At 36.6% G+C, this 10,380-nt stretch overlaps 3 protein-coding genes across 3 annotated transcripts in view; 2 read left to right on the top strand and 1 right to left on the bottom strand.

Moving 5' to 3' along the window:
- LOC125785661 (sodium channel subunit beta-1-like) overlaps positions 1-10,380 on the bottom strand; it is a 493,013-nt gene that overhangs the window by 233,245 nt on the left and 249,388 nt on the right. The window lies entirely within an intron of this gene.
- The window catches only part of LOC111188786 (uncharacterized), a 176,289-nt gene that overhangs the window by 164,161 nt on the left and 1,748 nt on the right, over positions 1-10,380 (top strand). The window contains exon 7 of the transcript XR_007427946.1: positions 9,555-10,380. This exon is cut by the window's right edge and continues 1,748 nt beyond it. The gene's annotated coding sequence lies outside the window, so the exon portion shown is untranslated. The remainder of the gene's footprint in view (positions 1-9,554) is intronic.
- LOC125802086 (uncharacterized) overlaps positions 2,045-10,380 on the top strand; it is a 10,084-nt gene continuing 1,748 nt past the window's right edge. The window contains exons 1-5 of the mRNA XM_049479054.1: positions 2,045-2,461; positions 3,839-3,868; positions 6,017-6,067; positions 8,162-8,194; positions 8,307-10,380. The exon at positions 8,307-10,380 is cut by the window's right edge and continues 1,748 nt beyond it. Coding sequence (XP_049335011.1) covers positions 2,197-2,461; positions 3,839-3,868; positions 6,017-6,067; positions 8,162-8,194; positions 8,307-8,581 — 654 coding nt within the window. The 5' untranslated portion in view covers positions 2,045-2,196 and the 3' untranslated portion in view covers positions 8,582-10,380. The remainder of the gene's footprint in view (positions 2,462-3,838; positions 3,869-6,016; positions 6,068-8,161; positions 8,195-8,306) is intronic.

The raw sequence follows: 10,380 nt of genomic DNA, 5'->3' as shown, positions 1-10,380 counted from the left end.
CATATGTACAGTACTGAAATGCACTACTAAATCAGAACTACCAATGCAGAAACAACACCTGCAGTAGTGAACTTTAATCTGTACTATTGATTAGCACAGTACTTAAAAAAATATATATATATATATTTATTTTTTAATTGGAGTACTTTATTTGCACTAAGAATACTGAAATAGTACTTGATTAGAACTACAGTACAGAGCAAGAAGACTTCTTTCAGAGCAGAACAAGCACCTTACTCTTAGTCTTTCACATGTATTTCGAGGTTTGATGTTTAGTCAAGTCAATTAAAAAAACACAGAAAACTGGACATAAAAGAACCAATAAAAATACTATCAATAAAAACCATCATAAAAAAGAACCTGATGACAGGACAGATTTGACCAAGACAAAACGGACAACTAACAGCATAAACCACTCAGGACTCAAATGCCTTGGAGAATAGATAGGATTTTAAGTTGGAATTAAAAATATCATTTGTGGCTGATTCCTGTATAAAAATTGGAAGATTATTCCAAAGTTTTGGAGCCTTTGAGTTACCTTTGAACTTCAGCCAAGAGCGAGGACACACATCTAAACACAACTGTTTAGAGAAGCGTTAAACAAGAGGGGTTGAGTGAAGGTGAAGAAGAGGCCAAAAAAGTCATGAAGATCTTTAAAAACCAAAAGTAAAACTTTAAATTCAACTCTGTATTTTAATGAAAGCCAATGCATAGAAGCCAATACAGACGTGATATTTTCCCTTTTCTTGCCACCAGTCAGGAGACGAGCAGCTGCATTTTCGACCAACTGTAGACGTGAAAGGCTCGACTGACTGATGCCCAGCTACAGTGAGTTGCAGTAGTCGACGCGGGACGTAATAAAAGCATAAGCAGGTCCTTAAAAAACAGGATACTTTTGAGCTGAGCTTTGTTGCTAAGCTTATAGAAACTTCCTCTAACAGCTGGGCTGATTTTTTTCTCAGAGTTTAGGTTTTGTGTCGAAGATGAAACCAAGGTTCCTTACATGGGCATGCATGATGGTATTCGAAGGCCCGTTCGAAGAATCATTGGCTATAAAACTAACCGAAGAATCAGGATTTCCAAAGATAAAAATGTCAGTTTTGTCTTGGTTTAAATTAAGGAAATTCTTAGACATACAGCATTCAACATCCTTCAAACTATCAAAGTGGAATATGATATTGTACTTCTGGAAGATAGACATAAGAGGGAGCACATATAGAGAAAAAAGAATAGGTCCCAGAATGAACCCCTGGGGAACACCACAAGAAATACGTGCTGGAGAAGAAGAAAAAGACTGACCCATCTTAACAGAGAAAGTTCAGTTTTCTAAACATGAGGCAAACCACTTTAATGCTTCCCCCTGGATGCTAACATCATACTTCAGACAATCTAGCAATATGGTATGGTCGATAGTGTCAAAGAATACCACAACTTCCAAATCCACAGTTAGAAGTAAGTCATTTAGAACTGTTAGAAGAGCAGATGATGCATGATGAACTCTTAAACCTGACTGAAACCTGTTCTGAATCTGAAGGTTAAATCGATTTAGAAAAGAATACAGTTGATGAAAGACAACTTTTCCTAAGACTTTTCCCAAGAAAGGAAGCTTTAAAAGTGGTCTAAAATTGCCTAAGAGTGTTGGATCTAGGCCAGAGTTTTTCAGAAGAGGCTGAACAACTGCATGTTTGAAAGAGGAAGGGACAACATTTCTGGAAAGACTGCAATTTACTATAGACTAAATTCTTGGACCAAGAGAAGACAGAACGTCTTTAAGAAACGATGTAGGAAATGCATACAGACAGCAGTTGGAAGTAGTTGGCTTCATATGCAGAATTAGCTCAGTCAGGTCCAACAATTACTTCAATTTAGGAGTTTCTAGTTTGAAGAATGAAGTTTGACATTTGGAATCTGAACTTTGGAGTTGGATGTATGAAGTTGGAGATTATAAACATTTGAGTTTGAAGATTGAAGTTTGTGGTTTAACATTTTAAGCTTGATGTTTGAATTTTTGAGTTTAAAGTTTAAAATACGAGGTTTTAAGTTTGGTATTTGGAGTGTGGAGGTTGGAGTTGCAGTTGGGAGGGCGGACAGAAGCATTGGGCTGTTCTTTCTGAACTTCCTGGAAGAGTCACGCCTCCAGGAACTACAGAAGGTAGTTCTCGGTCTCCGGTGCGGTCGCTCGTGCTGCTCTGAAAAATGGCCAAGACCATGTTCGACTTGCTGGAAGGAGCTCTGGAGGACCTGGGCGCGGAGAAGTTTAAGAAGTTCATCAGTAAGATGACGGACCCCGGGCTCGAGACGCGCGTGGCAAAGGGCGCCGTGGAGGAGAAGGACTGCGGGGACATCGCGAACCTCCTGATAGAGCACTTCACCGAGAGTCGCGCGCTGGAGATCACTCTGCAGATAATGAGGAACATCAAAGCGAATCAGACCGCGGAGAATCTAGAAAAAGATGCTGCAGGTGAGGAGGAGTAGAGGGGCTTCATTAATCACCTTTATAACCTTTATATTCACCTGAGAGACCGACACCGCGAGCCAGGGTCCCGAGCACCTTCCACTAACCGGTTTTAGTTTCACTTTCAACTGAACACGCGCCCTCTGCTGACTAGCGCTGCAACTAATGATTATTTTGGGAGGCGACTAATCTGATTATCATTATTTCGATTAGTCGTAATCTCTTAAAACAACAGAAAAACAGCTGAACATGAGATTTAAAAGGCATTTAAATATATGGATGCTGTTTAAACGTGGAGAGTACTGATATACTTGAGATCAAGTTTCTTCTGTCCCCAGCACTTTGTGTAACACATTTTAATAATCAACATTGTCGATTATATCGACTAATCGTTGCAGCCCTACTAATGATATAAACCGCATCTAAACTGCTGACTTTAGACTTGATAATAAAACACAGTGGATCAACACCAGCAGATGACATGTCTCTCCAAACCATCACTGATTGGTGGAAACTTCACACTAGACCTCGAGCAGTCTGGACTGTGTGTCTCTCCACTCTTCCTCCAGACTCTGCTCCCTTGATTTCCTTTAAATGAAATGTAAAATTTACTGATGATCAGTAAATGATGGTTTGGAGAGACATGTCTGTCATCTGCTGGTGTTGATCCACTGTGTTTTATTATCAAGGCTAAAGTCAGCACGTTTTTTTTTACACAAAATCTTACAGCACTTCATATCTTACAGCTTCCCTCTGCTGATAACAACTTTTATGGAGATGCAGATTTCATTTTCAAGCAGGACTTGGCACACTGCCCACACTGCCAAAAAGTAGCAATTGTTCTTATATAATATTCTAATTTTCTGAGGTTTGACACTGTTTTTGGGGTTTTTATTTCATTACTGTTTAAGTTATTTTTTTTCTTTTACCTTTTTCTTTTTATTTATCTAATTTTATGTTTGACCTTTTAGCGCTTTTATTTTAGTTATTTAATTCATTCCCTAATTTAATATATTTTATTAGTGTTTTTAGTATTTTTGGCCTTTTACTTTTTTATTTCATTTATTTGGTCCTTTTATTTTTTTATATACGTGTTTTAACTATTATTTATTATTTTACATTTAGTTTTTTAGAATTGTGAGAATTGCGAGTGTGAGTTTCATATTTTGAACTAAATTACTAAAATTAAGTAACTTTTCAATGATATTCAATCTTTTGGACATGCACTAGAATTGTATTGTTAAATAATATGTAAACTATGTAAAATGATGTAAATTAATTCTGTAATTCTGATATTGTTATGTATCCAGACCTATCTTGTTATATCTACAGAACTTCAGTGTAATTAATGTATTTAATTGTTTTATGTTTTTTATTTTTTAGCTAATGGATTCTCGCCGTCTGCTGGAGCAGGTGAGTAAATACTCCACTCACATTTACAAACAAGCAGAAATGCTGGATTCAAAATATCCCAAGTTAAATCAATCTGGCAACCCAGTTTGTTCCAAAAGCTACGGCTAAAGTTTATATAGTTTACATTAATAATTGTACCGACTAAAAGCACAACCAGTGTGATTATTATTCTCATATTGGTGGTTTAACTTGTTTGAGCCGATGCAAATTAAATCTGAATATCTGTTAAATGTATTTACATACATTTAAAATGATTTTAGGCATACATTTTGAATTTTTAAAATTGCTATATTATATTTTATAATACACTACTTTTAAACATTTTTTTAGTTTGAAAAACAGGATATTGAATGAAATGATTCTGCTGTATTTTTACTGCGTATCTGTAGCTATGAAACTTCTTTGTCATGTTAAATATCTATAATATGCTAATCACAGATTCTTCAGAATTTGGATAAAACAAGTTTTAATTTAGAAAATAAAAAGTTACGTTTTAATATTCTAAAAACTTTGTTTTTAGTCAACACCGTCAGACACAATAAAGAACTTTTTCTTTTGCTTATTTATTGGGTTTAATATGTATTTACAGTTTTTATTTTTTCTTATTACACACATACATTAACTGGAAAAAACTAAGAGATCACTTCAGTTTCTGAATCAGTTTCTCTGATTTTGCTATTTATAGGTTTATGTTTGAGTAAAATGAACATTGTTGTTTTATTCTATAAACTACAGACAACATTTCTCCCAAATTCCAAATAAAAATATTCTCATTTAGAGCATTTATTTACAGAAAATGAGAAATGACTGAAATAACAAAAAAAAGATGCAGAGCTTTCAGACCTCAAATAATGCAAAGAAAACAAGTTCATATTCATAAAGTTTTAAGAGTTCAGAAATAATCAATATTTGGTGGAATAATCCTGATTGGTTTTTAATCACAGTTTTTTTCATGCATCTTTTTTCATGCATGTTCTCCTCCACCAGTCTTACACACTGCTTTTGGATAACTTTATGCTGCTTTACTCCTGGTGCTGCTTTACTTCAAGCAGTTCAGTTTGGTGGTTTGATGGTTTGTGATCATCCATCTTCCTCTTGATTATATTCCAGAGGTTTTTAATTTGGTAAAATTAAAGAAACTCATCATTTTTAAGTGCTCTCTTATGTTTTTCCAGAGCTGTTTCTGCCGATTGTAGCACACCTACTACAGAAACAGAATTATTAAATAGTGAAATGAGAGAATAGAGGCACACCTCACCTACAGTTTAACAATAAATAAAGATTTTTTTACATTATCCATCTGCTTCCTCCTCTGTTTGCAGCTCCTTCTTTAGACGTCTTCTTAAAAAAAAATTATATCATAATTAAATCCAATATTTTCTTATATAAAACTGACGGTGGTGAGATGTTATAGTTGTGACAGTAGCAGGATATAAAAAATAATAAATACGTTTAAGAGAAAATAGTAAAAGTACGAGAACTTTACTGAACTTAAACATGCAGGAGAGCTGAAGATGTTGTGAAAACTGAAGGTCCTCAGGAATGTAGCTGATCTTGTAGTTTCAGATTTTATCGCTTGTTTTTATAAATATCTGAGGAGGGTGACGAACATGTGGGACACATTTTGAGCAACTGCAAAATAATATAGAGTGAAAGTAAATATTGTTCAAAACTCACTGTTTTTATACATATTATTATGTTACAGATATTATTTAGTTAAATTATTACATTTTGTTTGTAAATAAAGTTGAGAAATGATTATCTCCTATCCGAGGACAACCCATTTGGTAGGCAACATGGCAGCATATAACCTTTAAACTAATAAACAAACAAAAAAAAAAACGTTTTTGTAATGTTTGTGAAGTACACCCTGATTATATCTTTTAATGTTTTTATTCATGAACATGATATTAATTTCCAACAAAATTATACCTTTTTATATTGGGACATATTTTATCCAAATTCTCAAGAATCTGTGATATATTAACTAATAAGTAATTAATAAATAATTGCTAAATGTGTGTATAAAAGTTCTCGCTGGTTGGGGGGGTTTATTATACGTAAAGTAAAATGTAGAAAAGCTTGTTCAGTAGTTGGACTGTATTAAATGTGACTCATCAATCTAAAGTATATCCTGATGTTCTGCAGGTGGATCAGCCGGTACAGCGACTCCAAATCCAAATCCAAATCCAAATCCAGGTAAACAGATGTTTTTTAGTATTTTACTGTTGCAAGAAAAATATTCGCACAGTTAAACTCACAGGAGAACTCTGGTGTAAAATTTTGGACTTTTGTTGTAGTAAAACATGATAAAAAGTTCTTATCTTTGATGAATAGCTCACCTCCGTTCTCCCACAGCGTTCAGAGATCCAGAAATTTTAACAGTTTGTCCAACAAACCCCCTTCAGACTGGGAGATACGGGACGTAATTTACCCTGATAAATCACTTTTTACACCGTTATCCAGCTCAAAGTAGCTCCACACCTCCTTACTAGAATCCAGAGAGAACCTGACATTTAAAACGAAGCATTAATAACTTAAAAAGTGCAGAAGAAGCTGATTAAAAAACAAAAACCACTGTTTACATCCTATAACTCTACAAGCTTCAGCTCCGAGCACCACCATTACTGTACTGATAATGACATAGACATATACATAAATATATATAGACTTCAAATAGCCTTCCTCCTGTCACCCAGTGCATTAATTTACACTAAGGAAGGAGTTTAATACACCTATAATAATCACGACTCTAGCAAATTTATACCTGATTTTCACCCAGTTTGGTTTGTTACAAACAGCAGAGATGTAGTTAAGACAACACATTACAAATAGGTGCTTTCATGCTTAAGTACTTTATATTATGCTCACTGGGCGCCGGCTGCTATGCTATGTGGAGTCAATGTATATATATGTCTATGTTATTATCAGTACAGTGATGGCGGCGCTCAGAGCTGAAGCTAGCGTTACTAGCGAATGTAAACAGTGTTTTTTTGTTTTTTTAATAAGGTTCCTCTGCACTTTTTAAGTTATTAATGCCTCGTTTTAAATGTCAGGGCTCTCCAGATTCTAGTAAGGAGGTGTGGAGCTACTTTGAGCTGGATAACGGTGTAAAAAGCGATTTATCTGGGTAAAATATGCCCCAATACGGCCGTTGAGTGCTGGACAAAAAGCACAAAATTTCTGGATCGCAGAAATCTGCAGGAGAACGGAGGTGTGCTATTCACCAAAGGTTAGTAGTTTATATCATGTTTCAATACACGCAAAGTCCATTTTACACCAGAGTTCTCCTTTAACTAATACGATCCTCTGATTACCCACTTAAAGTGAGTCCAAAATGTATGGAACATTTGAAGCAGTTGAGTAGAAACTCAATTTATTGATTTATTACCGCATTTTTCGCACCGTAAGGCGCACTTAAAATACTTTAATTCTCCCTTAAATCATCAATACGCTAGCACTAGCATTTAGCTGCTAATGCTAATGCTGCTGCACCCAGCTTTAGTGTAAATCTAAGCTTACTGAAAAAATGGGAAGCGCTTTACTCACCCAAATAAACCGTTTTTAGGAGAGAAATGTGTGTAGATTAATATCCAGCGCTCGTTTAACTTTAAAAGAAAGTTTTTTTTGTTTTAAGAATTACAGTTTTGTTTACTTAGCTTAGCTTAGCTTAGCTTTACAGGTCTCAACCCACAGCGGCCAGAGGTGCTGAATTAGAAGGAAAACATGGCGACACCCCTGTTCCTTACTAGTGTCGCATAGGCTGCACCTTAAAATCTGGTGCACCTTATAGTGTGAAAAATATATAAATATTATATAAATATCTGAACATTTTCATACAGAAGTATGTATTTATGTCCTTAACACAGAATTCGATCAAATGTTTCAGTATGACATATATATTTTATAAGCTTTTAAACTCAGTGCTTTGCCTGCAGCTCCAGCATCAGATTACCAACCATAAATAGTTGCTATTTTTCCATTTAAAGTTTTTAGCTTTTAGCCTCCCCATTCATAGAGGACATACTTGCTAGCTCCCTCTAGTGTTTAACAGTAATTTGCAGTTTTGGTTTACTTTCACTTTCTACCTGATCCAACTTACTGTATGTAGGTAGTTGCTACTCTTGACTCCCAGTCGCCGACTGGATCAGATATTTAGCATGCTAAGATGTGACTCATCTTTGATCACTCGGGGACAGCTGAGCTATCGCCAGGAGATCCCGGATTTACCTGAGAGCAGACGCTGTTGTCGCTGATCTACGAAACACTAAACTATATCTTGATGTTCTGCAGGTGGATCATCCAGTGTGGTGACTCCAACTAATGGTAAATAGACGTATCATGCAATTGCATATAAATTGTTATATGATATATACCCAACCAAGTCCAACAGTCTCAGCTTCCACGTGGTCTGATCTGATCTTCTCTTCTCTTCTAGATGTTTCAGATAAAGCCGCCTTCATCGATGATAAGTTTGTGGAGCTAGTGGAGAAAGCAACATTGATGAATGCCGTCCTGGACATACTCTTGAGCAAGAAGGTCATCAACGATGAGCAGTACAACGATATTGGCTCTGAGCGAACGGAGCAGCAGAAGATGCGACGTTTGATTCGTGAAGCATTGAAAGCGAGTGGTGCCTCAGGGAAGGCCGTTCTGTACGACGCCCTGATGGTTAAGCAGCCCTACATGATGAAGGATCTGGGGGCTCCCTAAAACCACTAAATGCATGTGCAGTACTGGAGCTGGACAACTGGGTTATGGTAACAATACAGGTGCATTAAAGGGTCTTGACTTGGGCATTTACCTTTTTCCCAATCAATTTAAATCTGTAAAGTAGCAGCTTACACTAGATTTTTGATGAGCTTCTGAACTTTAGTTGGCCAACAGTCGTCTCGTTGTTGGCTCCCTCCATGAAAGGTTGTAGGTTCAAACCTCAGTGATGCAACTACCGTTCGTAACCATTCGTAGCAGTTAGCGTTCTCTTCCAAGCATGTTAATCTCTTCTTTATCACACAAATTCACGACCTTAACCCCTTAATCTCTTAACAAGCAAGCAATTAGACCACTGTGCCACTCAAAAAGTGTGGAATTACTTCCATTTCTTTGTGGGCATGGTTTCATAGTGATACAACACCATAGTGATACTACTTTCATTGGCATCAGAAGGTCATGAGCTTAATTCTCTAAAAAATGTTGCATCCCCTCTATGGTTTCCTGAGCATCAGAAGGATAAGGGCTCTATTTTACCAAACTATAGGTGAGCCATCAACCGTGCACCGTGCACCATACAGCTTGATTTAGGACATGTCGTTGTGTCTTTGCTGTCGTAACAACGAGAAAAGTACACCTTGCCTTGGTCGAAACACAGCACAAAAGGCATTTACTAATACTCTTAATTAATCATGGCTGTGTTATTTGGGCATTACAAGCATTAAACCAGTGAATGTCGGACTGCTGACGTCTGTCTAGGTTCTAATCAGTCAGTGGTGCTCCTTTGTTTCTGTTGTCAAGATAGCAATACGCCATACATTTACCTGAACTTACCTCATTTCCAGACCACCACACCCATCAGCGTAGATATATTCACAAGCACCGTTGCTACTTAAATGACAAAAGCGAAAGTAATTAAGGTGTAAGATAGCGACGAGCATCACAATATGTATATTAAAGAGCCATTCACTGAAAGGTTCTTCAGAGCAGTGATTCTAAACCCAGGACTGAAATTATCTCCCACCCAACTAGTAAAACTGTAGACCTCTGGTACCTAAGAAATGGTTTGAGAACCAAAACTTTTCTTCGTAATTCCTTTATTTTTACATTTCCAGTTTTCATAGATAAATTTTTCATTCCAAAGTCTCTCTAATGTTTTTTTAATGGTTGAATCGTTTACAGATGACTCTCCAGTGTTTTTTACCCTCCGTTTACACCGTTTACACTAGCAGACGACTACTATCTTTCTTTCGCACCAAGTTTGTCTCTTGTGGTTGTAGTTGAAGCTTTTCACATTCTCACCTGTAGGTAGGTAGTTTCTATCTCTTGCCGTTTGTTGCTAAATCGTGGCTACAAATCGAGTGACTGGTTATGTGTCACTTTCTTAGCCCTTTTCAATCAATGTGGAACTGACTCTGGTTCTGGTTTGTTGGGTAAATTTGGTTCTGGAACCCAAAAAGTTCATTTCCAGCTGGAACCAAAGAAATGTAGGGTAGTTTAGCCGTAGTGTAGCCGTTGTACGACTCCCTCTATTGATGACATGTTCTGTGACGTAGCCTTGGTTACACTAAAATTGGTGCAAACTTGAGCTGAATCACTGAAAAGCACTGACAAGACAGAACAAAGTAGAAAAGGACTCAGAATCAGTCACCTGCAGTTCGTCTATAAATTGCGTCTCTGGTCTGGTTTCGCACCAACTTTTGAACCGTTCGGCGCATTTCCACCCAAAACAAAAATTGTTTTGTGTCTTGAAAGGTTTGTTCCCAGCTGTAACCAAAGAATAGTAAGTTTTAAGTGCAAAC

The sequence above is a fragment of the Astyanax mexicanus genome, chromosome 1 (assembly GCF_023375975.1).
Source record: "Astyanax mexicanus isolate ESR-SI-001 chromosome 1, AstMex3_surface, whole genome shotgun sequence".
NCBI lineage: Eukaryota > Metazoa > Chordata > Actinopteri > Characiformes > Acestrorhamphidae > Astyanax > Astyanax mexicanus.
This window is presented reverse-complemented; position numbering and strand designations above follow the sequence as displayed.